The sequence below is a fragment of the Cajanus cajan genome, chromosome 1, assembly GCF_000230855.2.
Source record: "Cajanus cajan strain Asha chromosome 1, NIPB_CcT2T_4, whole genome shotgun sequence".
NCBI classification, from domain to species: domain Eukaryota; kingdom Viridiplantae; phylum Streptophyta; class Magnoliopsida; order Fabales; family Fabaceae; genus Cajanus; species Cajanus cajan.
This window is the reverse complement of record NC_138517.1, coordinates 5,296,125-5,312,940: the sequence shown is the minus strand read 5'-3', so window position 1 is coordinate 5,312,940 and position 16,816 is coordinate 5,296,125. Positions and strand designations below refer to the sequence as shown.

The 16,816-nt window shown below is 31.7% G+C and overlaps 1 protein-coding gene and 1 pseudogene across 1 annotated transcript; both read right to left on the bottom strand.

The window, feature by feature from the left end:
* Positions 1 to 2,618: 2,618 nt before the first annotated feature.
* Positions 2,619 to 6,496, bottom strand: LOC109792261 (gibberellin 20 oxidase 1 pseudogene; annotated as a pseudogene).
* Positions 6,497 to 14,298: 7,802 nt separating this feature from the next.
* On the bottom strand, positions 14,299 to 16,600 carry LOC109792262 (gibberellin 20 oxidase 1). The gene is made up of 3 exons (XM_020351662.3): positions 15,581 to 16,600; positions 15,094 to 15,415; positions 14,299 to 14,850 (listed from the first exon to the last, which is right to left on the bottom strand). Exons 1-3 carry the CDS (start codon positions 16,135 to 16,137, stop codon positions 14,587 to 14,589), a joined length of 1,143 nt encoding a protein of 380 aa, XP_020207251.1. The 5' UTR covers positions 16,138 to 16,600; the 3' UTR covers positions 14,299 to 14,586.
* Positions 16,601 to 16,816: the final 216 nt, after the last annotated feature.

The window sequence follows — 16,816 nt, the reverse complement described above, 5'->3', positions numbered from 1 at the left end:
AGCCATGTATATATCTCTTCTTGAGTCACTCATCCATGTTTGCATATATTGCTGGATCTGGACCTGAGTGTTTCCTGATTTTTGGATTGATTGAGGCTCAATAAATCCATATACTTCTGCTTGTGCTTGCTCCACACTCAATTTGTCCATGTACCTAACACAAATAATTATTATAAGTTAAATGTAATTATTGTAAATTTAGACTCATAAAAGAAAATATGACTTACATGGCCCACAGCTGTATGATAGATATATTTAACATGGAGTTTCCCCCAACAATCTCTAATGCATCAGGCAGAGATATGTATAGTGGAACATCAGAGCAATCAACTCCAAAACTCTAATGTCCCACTGCAATTGAATTGACTTCTTCTTTAATCGTGGTAATATGATTAGAAGCTTAGATATGGGATCACCCTCTGCTTCTACGATATTAGCATCATCAACATGAGGTTCTCTCATGACCTCCTTACCACGATTGATAAAATCCTAAAGAAATAATCAAAATTAGTTAAACAATAATAGAATTATAAGAATATAAAAGAGCAATAATATAATTACCTTTGCCCGTGCTGAAAGCGGCATGACTAAACGTTTTGGCCAAGCTAAGAATGTGCCGGTTGCCTGCCCCACTAGTTGAACCTCTGTATTGGGCAAAGGCACAGGAGCAGCAGCATCTTGAACTTGGTCAACCACAACCCGTGTCCAGTCTAGCTGTAGAGGGACACCATGGATGGTTGAGCCACCCTCAAATACTCGGCCAATAGCCACTAACCGTGGGGGGTCATCCTCAACATATAACTCACACTGGTTTGGTACATCAGTGTGAGTCTGATCCGGTGAGGGATTTGGAGCAGCACAACTCCCTTTAGTGCTGACTCAAACACCATCATGAGCAACTGCAGTCTGTTGCTGAGAACGAGCCAAAAGTTCAAACTTCTGTTCAAACTCTTTTTGAATATTCTTCAATCTCTCTTCAAACTGACTCTCCAATCTCTGCTCCATTCTCTGCATAACCTCTTGACTGCAAGAGTCAACAGTGCTCCTCGATGATCGGGCACCAAAGAAATCTCGGTGGCTCCAAGAACCACCAACACCACGCACACGGCCTCCGTGCTCTGGCCTTCCTATGGCCGTTGTAAGGATATCATTCCGACCATCGGAAACAAATGAGCCCTGGGTGCTCTGCTCAACTAAACCCTCCTACAACATATTAACAATAAGTATACCCTAAACTACACTTATGAATTAAATGAGTTAAAATGAAGAGTCTAAGTTTGTATATTTTTACTTACTATTTTATCCGCAATGACCCTTGCAGACTTAGAAGTCATTTGCCCATCTGATTTTGTCCGGGCTGCTATCCACATCTCATGGCGGGGAGGTGACTCCACAAGGTCAGCAGACTCAATCCCTGCTGCCTCTGCCCTAGCCTTCTTCATTTCCTTTTTTTTCTTTCATATCCCCCTCTTGACAATAGATGGGGTGCATCATTCTTGGCCTGTCGTTCTTGGGCAGCTATTCTTTTAGCCTGCAATAATACAAAAAAGAAAATGAGATTAATTAAAATATACCTTAAGTATTTGTGTCAATGTAAGAGTTATCAATAACTAACCTGCCACGAAGGGTCCAATCGAGTGGCACGAAATTGCATTCACTCCTCATCAGTGATCTGGTACTTTAGACAGGGAGTCTCATTTTGTCGCTCTCCAAATACATACTCCCGTGTCAAGAAAGTCTTGAAGTCTCTCCACCTGGTGGCCAGGGCAGATAACATCTTCCTCCTCATGACCTCAGTGTTGGGAATGTCAAAATTTTGCTATGAAAATAACAACAATTAATAAATAATGTATTTAAATTATATAATATTCAAGAGATGTGAAAGTATATACCTGAATATCCTGCCACATGAGGTTCTTGTCAACCTCCTGAACGTCATCCCATGATGGAATGATAATAGAAACATCTCGTCGAGCTAGGACTCCCAAATAGCTCTTAAACTTGGCAGCATTTGGGCTTGATGCCTTGCCAGAACGAGGATCCACCTCAACCGGTGTCCTCTCCTTGGCAATGCGCCCAGCTGTCAACCCAGACAATCGGGTGACAGATCTACCTTCCCTCATTCCACTACCAGACCCAGAATCCTCCATAATCCTGAAAAAAATAAAGTCTCATTACTAAAACAATGAATTAACTGAATAGACAAATAATGCATCTGGAATGACCTGTACTGAAACCAGAACGGCCCGTTCCAGATCAACAATTTACAACACAAGATTTTAGCAGAACGGGCAGTTCTGCAACCAGAACAGCATGTACTGCTTGCAGAACGGCCCGTTCTGCAAGGAGTACAGGTTATTCTGGATGCAGAACGGCCCGTTCTGCAAGCAGTACAGGCCGTTCTGCTACAAACAGAAGAAAGTAAACCAAAAAATTGCGTAGACAAGAAACTAACCTCAAACGTGTAATATGCAGACACTTAGAGAGTTATAAACGTCCAATATACACACAAACTCACTGGGAGACTTAGAGAATGAGAGAAAAGAGATTATTAGTTTCCGTAAACAGGGAGCGCGGGAATGAAAAATGAAACTTGCATGAATATAGGGCCATATTCACGTCGGGTATGTGGGGTACGACGTAAATTTACGTCGGACAAAGAGGGGTCCGACGTAAATTTACGTCGGATAGTGAGAGATCCGGCGTTAATGAGCTAATTTACGTCGGACCCCTTTTTTTCCAACGTAAATTAGTTCCCGTTATTTACCATTCTGCCACCGCGTTTTTATAACGTCGGTGGTTCCTTGTTCCGACGTCATTTAGGTGACGTAAAAGCGTCTTTTTGCACTGGTGAATATGATTTACAGGGAAGAAGATCGCGTTGTCACTCAACAAGATGTGTATGTGGTTGATCAATGAGAAACCCAAGGGTGCTTTGCTTGCTCAATGAGAAGTCTCAAGGGGCTCAGCTCGCTCAACTAGATGTTGGTCACTTGTCGAGAAGCCCTAACTTGCTCAACTAGATGCTACTCGCTCAATTAGATATTATTCACTCAACAAGAGGTTTTAGGGAGCTCATCTCGCTCAATGAATGTTAGATGGATGTTATATATATATATATATCACTTACATGAGATGAGAATTACTTATATTTTTATTAATTTAAAAGACGACTGTTATAAAACAGTTCAATTTATAAAGGTACGGTAGACACTCTTATATGTTATATTTGTATAAAATATTAATATAATTAATTATGAATTTTCATTTATGTTTTATGCAGTATCAGAGTGGAAGTATATATTATATAATTATTATTAGGAGTTTGAATTGTATAGTGGTTATCCGAAAGACAAATCTTACGTGTAATAATTGGTAAGAGGTCTCTAAAGGCTATATATTATTTTAAAAACTAAAAAATTAATAGACTCATCTTCTGCGGAATCGAAAGCCCCTCAATATTTAGAATTACAATATTAAGATCGGTCATTGAATAAGAGACATAAAAAATGATATGACTCAATGTGTTAATTACTTGAATAATTAAGCAGCGAGTATGAAACACTACTCTAGTGTACAACACTACTCATATCAAATCACTAGCGTGCAACACTCAAATCATGAAGAAAATGTGAATTTTCTTTCGATTTTCAACCTTAATGCCACCACAAGAAATATTATATATAATGATATACAAAAAGTATTACTATATATAATGTATGTAAGTATATATCTATTTGACATATAATTACATACAATTTTAATATTGATTTTAAATGAAATTTAACAATATATTTTGTGTATCACTATAGTATATATCTACACTTTTTAATAATATACCAACATATATTATATTTATTGTGTGAATAAAAGTAATTTTTAGTCACACGTATTGTGTTACTATAGGGTGTGTTCACTATATAACAATTTTCTTGTAGTGTGTCATTTTGCTACTCTTTAGGTGCTTTTCACCATCAATTACACTTCCACTTGAGATTTGTCACTATTCATATCAAAGGCTAATACATAATATGTGATTCATATCCATGTGCTTGAAATTTCAACTCCTTGTCTGTTGAAGCCAGTTGGTGGATGCCTCAAGAGTTTTCATGTCAGCTTTGTAATGTTTCTGAGTAAACTCTAGAAGCACAGGCCAATCTAGGTACATCCTTGGTGTGAAATCATTCACCAATTCACTTGGTCGAATAACACCTTATCACCTTTTGGACATAAAAAGAAGGCAAGAGATTTTCTTGTTGTCTTGATGTGCACCACTGTCCTATGCAAGCAACTCTTGTACCTCCCATTTAATAAAACCTATACAAAGAAAAGTGAAACAAGCAAGGTTGAATCAATAAAATCACACAAGAAAATAGAGATCATTGACCATAATTTTATTGTTCGCAAAAGAGCTTGGTTGGATACAAATGAAAAGTATTTTTAATTAAAAAAATTACTAGAAAAAATTATTTATTTTCAGTAAAGAAAACTCCTATAAACTTGTAATTAGATAGACTTAAAGATAAGTGCGTTGAAACATAAGTAGACCAAACAAACATACCATGAAGGTATCACCTATCTTGATAACAAAAGCATTGAAATTTGGACTTATGAAATGTCACTCATTATCAACAAAACCTTGGAGGCCACCGACTTGGTTCTAGTGAAGAATGGTCAAAGATGTTGGATCACAGTGAGGTCTTGTGCCCAAAGTGAGGTCAAGTTTTTGATAAGGATGATAGTAATTGAACCTCATTATTGAGTTATTCACTTTAAAGGACTCATTAAAGAAAGTTTACTCATGGCATCACAATAGCCTTGCTACACCCTCTTGTTTTACCATGGAAACTCACACAATTTAGCATAAGGTCAAAGAAAATGATATCAAACAACATATTTTTCCAACCAAAAAAATAATAGAGAAAATGTTGACATCATTATGCTTTGGTAACTACCAACTTACTCAAAATGTTCAAACTCCTTGCCCAATGTGTTACACAAGTAGTCTTTAACAAGATTGGATGAGTTTTCCTTAGTTGAGAATTGAAAAGAGAGTGTCTCTCTTCCATGGAAGCTTGGAAGATAATTTTCCAGTGAAGCTACTAGCATAGCTACAATGTTCCCCTATGTGGAAGAACATATGCTAAAGTTTTGATGATGCCAAAGCATTGAAGAAAATAAAGGTCAAGTTAAAGCAAGCTGATCAAGAAGCAAGATCTCAAGTAATAACTAGATAAGTCTTGACTGCTTAGCTTAGTATGTAAAATGAACTTTTAGAATTTGCAAATTTCACTTGACCATTAAAATAAGGATTTCAAGAAAACCTAAACTTAATCTTTTTGAATATAAGAATAAGTTGTTTGAAAAGAAAGCTAAAATAGTATTCAAAAGATTAAACAAAAATATTTTTAACTGGAAAATAGAAGTTTTCTATATCTTAAGTTTTCATAAGCTAATTTTGGTATTATCAGTCTGGTAATCGATTACCGTTACATGTAATCGATTACCAGAGGATGAAAACTTTTCTGTTCAAAATTGAAATGTTAAACGTGCTCTGGTAATCGATTACCAGTTCTTGTAATTGATTACCAAAAGATGAAACTTCAAAATTTGAATTTAAATTATACAACGTTTCAAACATTTTGAACTTAAACCGTTGTAATCGATTACCAAGTCTTGTAATCGATTACCAGAGCCTATTTTTTGAAAATTTATAGAAAGTTACAACTCTTCATGAAAAGACATAACCTAAGAAATAATTGTCTATAAATACCTATAATTTTTCAGAGAAAAGTTACGAACTCAAATGTGAAAATCTATTTACAAAAACTACTTGGCCAAAATCATTTGCAAAAGTCTCTAAAGAGTTCATCAAGTTCTTAGAAAGTGTAATATCTACTCTTTAAAGAGAGTCATTCTGTAATACCCAATTGATCTGTTGATCTGTGAAGGAGAAAGAGTTTTTTTCCTTGTTGGTTTTTGAATCTCAACACAAGGAAAGGGAGTTCTGAGGTGTTGGAGGATTCAAGTCTTGTAAGGTTTACAAGAATAGTGGAAATCTCAAGTGGGATACTTGAGGATGGATGTAGGTAGGATTGGCCGAACTAGTATAAAATTGAGTTTGCAATTCTTCTTTCCCTACACTTTTAATTTCTTGTTATTAATTATAATTGTATAGTTTGCATCATCATTCATTCTTTACATGTAAATTTATCTAAGGAATTAAATTTGTAAGAAAGTATTTCGAAAAATTTTATAAGAGAAAATTTGATTAACTTAATTCACCTCCCCCCTCTTAAGTTAATTGAGGCTAAGTGACTAACACCCTATTTTCCTTTATGCCCCTTATTTTTTAGATAGGGGCGTCAAGACATTGGTAGTTGCACTTGACACTCAAGAGCATCTAGGTTATAGCCTATTGTTGATGATCAACATGCCTTAATGTTGAACTGAAGGCAAAGGTGATGATGTACCTCAAAGAACAACTTGTATCCATGGCTTCTACACAACCTTCTCCTCCTTCTCCTTCTCCTTTTACTCCTCCTCCTCTTGTCAGCTCGAAGGGGAGTTGTGTTGCCCTTGGTGTATCGAAAGAGGATGTCGTTGATGCAGCACAACTACATGTGCAATTATACATCAATGATATTTTGGAGCAGTTGGTGGCCATAGGCAAGTTATACATGTTGGGGTTAACCATCTACCACCAGGAGATTGAAGATGATATGTTACAGGTTGAGGTTGTCAACGTTAGAGAACACAATGCTCGAGTCCCTATGCCCACTACAAAGGTTCAAATAATGAGATAGACCCTAAGTACCTTTATCCTATGGCCATCTAGGCTAACTAGGACCAATGTGGCTAAGGTAGTCAGTGTTTCAATTTATTACATTCTAATGATGTCCTTAATTAATTTTTCTACTAAATTAATTGTATCACATGATACTTTAGGTTCCTTCTAGAAAGATATTTATGTTTTAGTTTTTTCTTCTTGGTACATACATATTTGTGTACATTATTTTTAATGACAATAATTATTAGCTTTAAGTTTATAATCAACTGTCTTTGATTGTTATAAAATTTATTTTATACATTATTTCAATTTAAATGATAAATATTGTATATTATATAAGTTAATATAGAACTAAATAATAATATATTGATTTAAATTACCTAGAATGTATTTCAATTATGTAGATTTTCAAAGATTCATAAAATAAATGAGATATTAAAAAAAAACTTGCATTCTACGATGAATAACATCACACTCATTATAAATTAAATTGTGAAAATACGTCAATATATTAAATTATCATATTTTATACTTTCTACTATGACGAATATTAATATAAAAATAAAAATTTTATCCCGAATATTTACTTATCATAAAATATGTGAATATTTTATGTTCATGATTTATGATGTGTTAAAATATCTAAATTAAATGCCTTATCATAAATCTTTGTGTGAAAAGGGTAGGAGGTTGCGGTGGTCCACCTATTTTCCATGCTCAAATATATATATATATATATATTATTTACTATAGCTGGATGGCAATGGAAAAATTATTGAATTGTTGTCGTATGCATGCAATGGAAATTATCAAATAGGACAAAAACATATATTTCAATCACCAGCTGCTATAACTAAAATGCAGCATCTCTAGGTTGCGAGATAAAGTTGGTGATTTTTCGAGATTGATTGAGGTTGTCATTTTGCAATGAGCAGTTTAAATTGTGTCTAATACAGTTGTTAATGTTATTGATTTAGTTTTTTTTATCCTTTTCTTTGGCACGTTATCTTCTTCCAATAAATAAGAACACAATTACCAATAAAAACAAGCCAAGTTTGTCCTTTTCTGTAGATATAAAAAATAAATAAAATATTAAAAGAAAAAAGGCATTGATGTGTGGAAACTAAATTGTGACTGAAGCACAAGATTGACACTCGTTACCGTTTTTGTGCCACATCAAAGGTTATACGAATTAGAATGAAAATGGAAGCATTCTTACCTACTATTTTTTAAAAACCAAAATATAGAATAGGAGAAGGTTTGTCCTTATTAAAGATTAAATAAAAACACTAATTTTCGTAAGAATTCACGATTGCATCACATATTTTAATTTATATGAACAAATTATCTTACAATGACTAAAATATATTTTTAATTTTAAGATAAATTTATTTTTAATTTCTTAAATTTAAAATAGGTCTTTTTAGTTCTTATATTTTAAAAAATATTTTTATAATCCTTATACTTAAATTTTATTAGAAAATTTATCAATAATATTCTATAAAATCTACATATTATATCTTTATTAATAAAAATATCATATTAAACTCAATTAATATTATATAATTATTTTAATCTGTCACTTTTAAATATGTTATTAGTGATTCATGGAATTAAAATAAGATTTTTAAAAATTACTTAATTAAAAATAATAATTTTAAATATGAAAATTTAAAAACAAATTTATTCTAAATTTAAAAATTTAAAAATATAAGGATTTGTTGATATATTGGATTGTGCTTGTTCGTTCTATATTGATTCTCTATTTTGGTTGATTATTGGTTATTTTTGTACTTATTTTGGTTGTTTTCATGTATGCTCGTTAGGTGTTCACTAAAATACCCCCAGAGTTATTATATCATTTTGGGTAATCTAGACCTTTTTGAATTCCTTGAACCAAAAATGATTCAGAAGCCTTGAGGACAATAAAGAAGAATCTCACACGCATATAAAGATGGTTGTTTGAATCCAAAAAAAGGTATTATATGGCATAGTACATTCATAATTTCCTTTTAAATTGTATTTGTTATTTGTCCGAGGGCAATGTTGCTGTGCGCTTGTGCGGCAAATAGAAAAATTGTGACACTATTTGATATGTAAGTTTTTAATTCTACCTTATTTGATTTTTTTTTGGTTAATTTAATTGTATTAAATATTTGATATCATCAAAATTCATCATATTTTTTAGGGTTACAAATGAATTTAACATGTAGGCTTGCATACACTTGTTTGTAAAATAGAACTTTCAATGGATTAACTCAGTAATAAGTTACTTGACATTTGATATTTTTCAATTATATTACAATTATTAATATTGAAATTTGATTTGACGCCAATGATTATAGAAGTCAAAATATTATATATAAAAAATTGAAATAAATTTGCTTTGACGCCAATGATCATGCTATGATAAAGGAAAATATAATAGTATCATAAAACAAGATGAAGAAAAAATGAAGAAAAAAAAATTATTAGACAAAAATGAAATCAATATATCCTACACGATTAATTGTAAGTCCCATTATAATTATTCCAGTATTCATAACATGATTATACCATATTAGTAATTAATACGATCGAAGATCCAAATCCGTGGGAGATAGAAACCTAATCCAATGCATAATCAGTGGTTTGTTATCATTCTTTTTTCTTTTAAAGAAAAACAAGTAGAACATGGAGAAGAAAACAAAGCACTAGGAAAGAAACTAGAGTAGAGAACAAGAAGGGTACAGATAGGTGAGCAGAGGAGGTATCTGTGACAGAAATCCTAAGAAGTGTCGTTTTTGAAGAGAGCATATATAGTTGTGTTGCATAGACAAATGTTTTGGTGTGTGTTTTTTTAATCAAATCATAACCATATAATGCAGAGAGTTAGATTAGAAGTGATGCCGGAACAAACAACAGATGGTTTCCACGTGATGGCCTTTTGGAAGAGAGTACAGGAATGGACTGTTGTTGTCGTTACTTGTGGCGGCTGTGCCCTTCCATCACACTAAATTCCATCTCTTCTATGCTTTTCTGCTTTCTTTTGTAAATACTCTTAACTTTCTAAATTCAATTTTCTATCTCTTAATTCATTTCACCATAATTCTTTTTCCTATGATATGTCATTTTCTTGAATATTTGGCATTTTGCACTGGGGCTTCCAAATAAATAGGATATGTGTATGTCATTAAGTCTATATAAGACCAGATTAATCTTGTGTATCAAAAATTTCATATCAATTAGTGAGATAATTATATAAAAAGTGAAATACAACCATCACTTTATAGATCAGTTTTATAAGTTTAATTTAATTAAATTTATAATCCATTTTCTTAACATTACTTTATATATATATATGGACTATTAAGATAAAGATTATTAATCACTTGTATATATTAATATGACTATTATACTAGTTGAAAGGTCTTCTTGAAAGTATATGAATACAAGACACCTAACATTTATACAAATCTATTGAATTTATTATTTTAGTTTAACTAGTAATTTTAAGTTCGTATTTTAGGTATGTAACTATATATTGAATACTCTGATATTTTTTTTAATTTCTTATAATAATTTATTCAATTTCAACAAAATTATCTTTTGTGAAAGGTACCGCTATCTATGAAAAAAAAATGAAAGATATGTGTGTGTATCCTTGAAAGAATATATTGACATTCTTGGATGCATGTCTCATTCTCGTAAGTTGTTTTGAACGATTCAACTGTCACTAACCGGTAAGAAAATGCCAATGAATCAAATGCTTCAATAAAATTTAGAAGTTAAAAATAAAATTATAAATATTCTGAAATTAGATTACATATTTTAAAAATACTTGAGTCGCTTTTTTTGTATATTGGTGTAGTTACATGTACCAAAAATTAACGACGTAGTTATTATTATTACGAAATAATAATTTAAAAGTAAAAAGTACTTTACTGGAATTTTAATTTCTTTCGGTATTCTACCTAATAAATAAGTCATCTTGTAAAGAAAAAGAAGACTATCACAGGATATAAATTTTCAATAAAATATTTATTTAATTATATTTTTAATAAAAATTAATTTTCTAAATCTATGATCAGTATTATGCAAAGTAGTTCACACTAGCTAGCTGGTCTAACGTGTTCAACAAAAATCTTTAGAATAAATTATACTCTCATTTGCATATATATATATATATATATATTTATTTATTTATTTATACTAGTATTATTATCTTCTTTTTTTTATTTTTTATTAGAGGTGATAAAACGAGTCACAATTTATGAGTCGGTCCATTGGTCTGTCATAATTTGATGGGTCAAGTTAGGTATCTTAACCTATCAACTCGCCTAGTCCACTCTGCCTAATCTGTCAGGACAAATAGTGGGCCATGGCAGGCTAGCCTACATGTTCGTTTTTTATTTTTATTTTTATTTTTATGTTTATTTATTATTTTTAATGTAAATTTGATTAAGTCATGATAGATTTATTTTGTGTATAATATGTTATTTGTTATGTATTTGATTTATTTTATTATAAGTAATTTGATGTTTGATGTTTAGTAAATATTTTACAAGAACTATAAATATTATTATAATTACATATATATTTTGTTATGCAACAAGTTTGAGATTTTTTTATGTAGCAAATCAAATCAGTTGTAATTTGAGAATTTTTTATTATTTAGATACATTGATTTATGTAGGTCTTTTAGATATTAAGAAAAAATATGTTGAAACAGTAACTCAAAATAAATATGCAATTTTTTTTTATCTTTTTGCCCTTTTTTGGCTAGTCATCCGCCAACCTGACCTATGGCAGGGTAGACTAAGGCTTCCAACTTATTTTTGTCTAGTGGTTAGACCGAACTGACTTGTTTTTAGTGGGCTAGTGGCAGGATGGGCCAATGGTGGGCTGGGCCTAAACGGGCCTTTTGTGATGGGTTGTTTCTTTACTAGAATCAAAATTATTGGAGAATATAATATCTTATAGTATTATGTAAATAGACAATAAATAATAATTACATTTTGTTGAGTTGTACATAAAAAGGAGAGTAATCATGGACTATTAAGAATGTCAATTTATATATGTGCATTTTGATGAGTTGCATTGTTGTGTTGATTCAAGTTGAAGAATGTATGATAACGTGTTGAAATAAGTTGAATTGTTTATGTGGGTAGTATAGTTATTTTACTTCATACTTTTATGTTGATTTCTTTTGAATACTAGTTTACCCTTACATGTTTTCACGTGGTTGGATTGTGATGATCATACTTGATATAGGAACAAAGTAGGAATAGGTATGAGGAGGAGTACATCTAAGGCCATGTTGGCAATGATGTTGGTGTTCTTTTGAGCTACTCTAATGTAGTTGAAGTAGTATGTTGCTTGATAGAAACCCTAGGCTATATACTTTTCAATTGTATGTGTTGTGTGTGTGTGTACAAGACATGATGTGGTTCCTAGAGGGGAACATCTGTAAATTGTATAAGTTGGTTTCTTTATATTCTCATACATATATTATATATGTTTATCCATTCACCTATTTTCATATTTATCTTAGGTAGTTGCAATTATATTTTTTCGCTGTTAATAGTTGAACCCTTAAGTACAATGACCTGATGGATTGTTATAACATTGAGTTAAATGGACTAAATTGTATAATTTATCATAATAGAGAGGGATAGTACAATACTCTTATCTATTAGGAGAGATTAACATAATTTTCTCAAAATCTTTATATATTCTAGTGTATAAAAGGTATTATGTGCCTCCATGTATTTTAAAATAAATAAAATTAAAATAAGATTGAATGATAAAATCTTTATATATTCTAGTGTATTAAAGGGTAAAATAAGAAATAATATAGAAATTATAATGATAAAATTGTTCCAAAATTGTGTAATCAAAAGGAGATATCTTCTTTATTACAAGTGTTTGTATATATATAGAAGGAATCCACTTATTTCATTCAATAATTCATGTTCTACATCAAATTTTCATAATTCAACTATTAAATTAAAATTTTTTAATAAATAAATCAATTAATCAATTTTACAAATTTTTTAAAAATTTTAAAACTATTTAATGCTTTATTTCTTTAATTTAAATTGATAGATGATCATAAAAATATTTTATATGTTAATTTGAATTTATATAACGAAGTATCATGTGGTATTCAAATTATTTTAAATTTTTTTAGACCTAATCAATACATACACACACAAATAGAAGGATTCATTTACACTAAGAATAATTCTTAGTAAACTTATTCCATCTAATAAAGCATGTTCTACATCAAATTACAATGATTAATCTATTAAATTAAAAAAATTTAATACATAGATCAAATATGCAATATTTTAACAAATTTAAAAAATTGTTTGATTTCATTAATTTAAATCAACGTTTAAAATATTTTTATTATTATCCATTATATATCATATTCTACATCAAACTTTTGTAATTCAACTGTAAATTAAAAAAAAAAAAAACTATCTCTCTTTCTATCACATTATATATCAATCTTATATATATTTTTCTTTCTTTTTTCCTAAATATAAACTAACATGATAATTTTCATCTATAAATATATAATATTTTTATATATATATTTTAGGGAAAAAATATTTTTAATATGAATTTGATACATTTTAAATAAAATGGGGACCAGGGCCCCTCGGTCCCCCCTCCCTCCACCCAAATAAATTGGTGAACAAGTGGTTTTCGTTCTGCTCAAACTGCAAATTCCACCCAAGACCTTGTTTTGTTGTGAGTGGAAACCAAAAGAAACGATGACAAATTTTGCAAAAATCACAACTTGAATTAGAAAAACCTACAGTAATCATATTGGGACTCGAGAGATCCATGTTTTATTTCTGAATTTATTTTATGTCTTTTAAGGAAATGATTAAACTATGGTGAGAAGAATGTTGCAGCATCTCAAGACAGGTGCTATGAGGATTGTAGTGAGTATTCCTTTGCATTCTAAATTACACAACCCTCCAAATTTCAAGGTATGAAAAATCCGGATAATAAAACCAAAATGCAAGTGCTTGCAGAATATTAATACATAAATTGCAAAAGAGATCTCTATGCAAGCCAATCCTCAATGGACTTTAGCCCCCTATGCTTCCGAATCATTCAAATTGTGGGCCACATGTTTTGTTGGATCTATTTAACTTTACTCTCCATACTTCCAACTTCTAAAACCTTCAAGATAAATAAAACATTATTATTGGTTCATCATCAGATAACACCACATATATCATCGTTTTAATTATTTTAAGTCCTAATTTGGATTCATTAGGTGTTAATCTTCGTTTTCTTCGAATCTCTCAAACTCGACCTTACAATTCAGAAAACATTAATTCTGGAAATTCAAAACTAGGGAGGTTATAAATCTCACTTATTGAAAGTTAGGGGGCATTCGGTTACAAAGTCATTTGGGTCTCTTCTTAGTGGCTCCAATAGCTTAAAGAAGATTTACTTGGATTTACCATATATCATATGTTGTTATGCACGTAAAACAAAAAATATAAAGCATTACAAATTTATTAATAACTTTTCTATATCACCAAAGAAAAATTACAAAATTAGCTAGCAAATTTTCTTACTAATTCCTTATAAATATTTTATCTCCCTTGTTTTGTTCATAGCAACACTCAAATCATGAAGAAAATGTGAATTTTCAATCTCAGTGTCATTTTTTTTTGCATCCCTTTAAGTGCTTTCTGTCATCAATACACTTCGACTTGAGACTTGTTACTATTCATATCAAAGGCTAATACATAATATGTGATTCATATATCCACGTGGTTGAAATCTCAGCTTCTTTTTTGTTGAAGCCAGTTGGTGAATGCCTCGAGGGTTTTCATGTCAGCTCTGTAATGTTTCTGAGTGAACTCTAGCAACATAGGCCATGTAAAATCTGGGTACATCCTTGGTGTCAATTCATCCACCAATTCACTTGGTGGACTAACCACCTTATCACCCTTTGGACACAAAAAGAAAGCCAGAGATTTTCTTGTTGTCTTGCTGTTCACCACTGCCCTATGCAAACAACTTTTGTACCTCCCATTTGATAGAGCCTACACAATAGAAAAGTGAAACAAACAAGGTTGAATCAATAACATCACACAAGAAAATAGAAATCATTGACAATAAAAAGAACGTGGTTGGATACAAAATAAAAGTACTTTTTGAAAGTTTTTTTTATCAGAAAAAGTTCTTTATTTTCAGTAGAAAAATTCTTTACTTTTTTTAACTTATATCTAGATAAACTTAAAGATAAGTGCATTTTAAGTTAGTTATATAGACCAAAAAAAACATACCATGAAAGTGTCACCAATGTTGACAACAAAAGCATTAGAATTTGGGCTAATGGAATGCCACTCATTGTCAACAAAAACTTGGAAGCCACCCACTTGATCCTGGTGAAGAATGGTCAAAGATGTTGGGTCACAATGAGGTCCTGTGCCCAAAGTGAGGTCTGGTTTTTGACAAGGAGGGTAGTAATTGAGTCTCATTATTGAGTTATTCTCTTCAAATAATTCCCTAAAATATTCTTTGCCTACTCCAAGGTTCATTCCCAAAAGCTCCATTATCCCCAAAGAAAGGTTACTCATGGCATCACAATAGTTTTGGTACACCTTCCTGTTTTACAATGAAAAACACTTAATTTAGCATATGATATCAAACTTAAAAGTGCTTTTGAAAATTCCTCTCCTAAGAGAATTTTATTTTTAGAAGCTTTAAAAAAATGTTTCTAACTTGTATTGAACCAAACTCATCATCATGTTTTGGTTACTACTAACTTACCCAAACTGCTCAAACTCTTTGCCCAATGTGTTGCACAAGTAGTCTTTCACAAGAGTGGATGAGTTATCCTCAGCTGAGAATTGAAAAGAGAGTGTCTCTTTCCATGGAAGCTTGGAAGAGAATCTGCTAGTGAAGCTACTAGCATAGCCATAGTGTTCTCCTATTTTCCTCTGAGCCCTTTGTTTCTGAGATAGGGGAAGCTCAAAAAAGTCATCCATGTAGCCATGGGCATGGGAGATCAAGTTGGCATCAATTCCATGGTTCACCATAAGGAAGAAACCATGCTTTTGACATGCCTCACCAACCAACCTTGCAGCCTCGATTGTTGCAACAGGGTCACCAGAGAGGAACCCCCCCAAGTCAATTAAGGGCATAACAAGCTCAGGCACATTCATGCATGGCTTCTCCTCATCAGGCCAAATGAATTGCTTTGGTAGGTGGAGTTCGTGACTCAGTAGTGAGGCATCAAAAACCAATGGTGCTTCATCTTCTGTGTGTTTGTTCTGCTTTTGTGGTTGAGGCATGGATTGTATATTTGTCATGCACTCTATGGCCATTGTATTAACAATGCAAAACTAGTTTATAATAGCGATCAACGATAATAACAGTAATAAAATCTGTGTTTTGGGACAAACAAAGGAAAACAGAGAGAGGGGGTGTTTGTTGGGGGAAATCAAATAGAAGAATCGGAGGTTTATATAGGCATAGGTTTTCATTGTATGGACAAAATAAGACAAGTCGGAACTAAAGCCTTTCCAAGAGAGAGCTAACTATATTTCTCTTGAATTCAGTCATAACTCCAACGCCTAGTGAAGGAAAAGTGCTTTGGCTACTCTTATTTTCATGACTGCTTCTCTAAAAATTACTTTAATTTTATATGGGAAATTGAAATAATAATTCAAGACCACGGAAGTAATTCTTGAAAAAAGAAGGTAAGAAGTTAAAGTAAGGGGTAAGAAAAAGAGGAGGAGTAACAAAAAATGGGACATTAGAAGCAAACATAGAAGTACTTGCAGTTATAATTGACATTGGATATGAGCTATATATTGTGACAAAAGTTCTATCAAGGGCAGCTTTATGGGGAAACCAATTGCCAAGTAGCTACGTACAAAAAGGAGGAAAATCGTATCTAATATGAGAGTAGAGACAGTGTTTGACAAGGGCTTTTGTTGGTATCAGCCAAAGAATACAAGGGAACAAAATGACGAATATAGGGTTAGAGGATTTCATGTCACG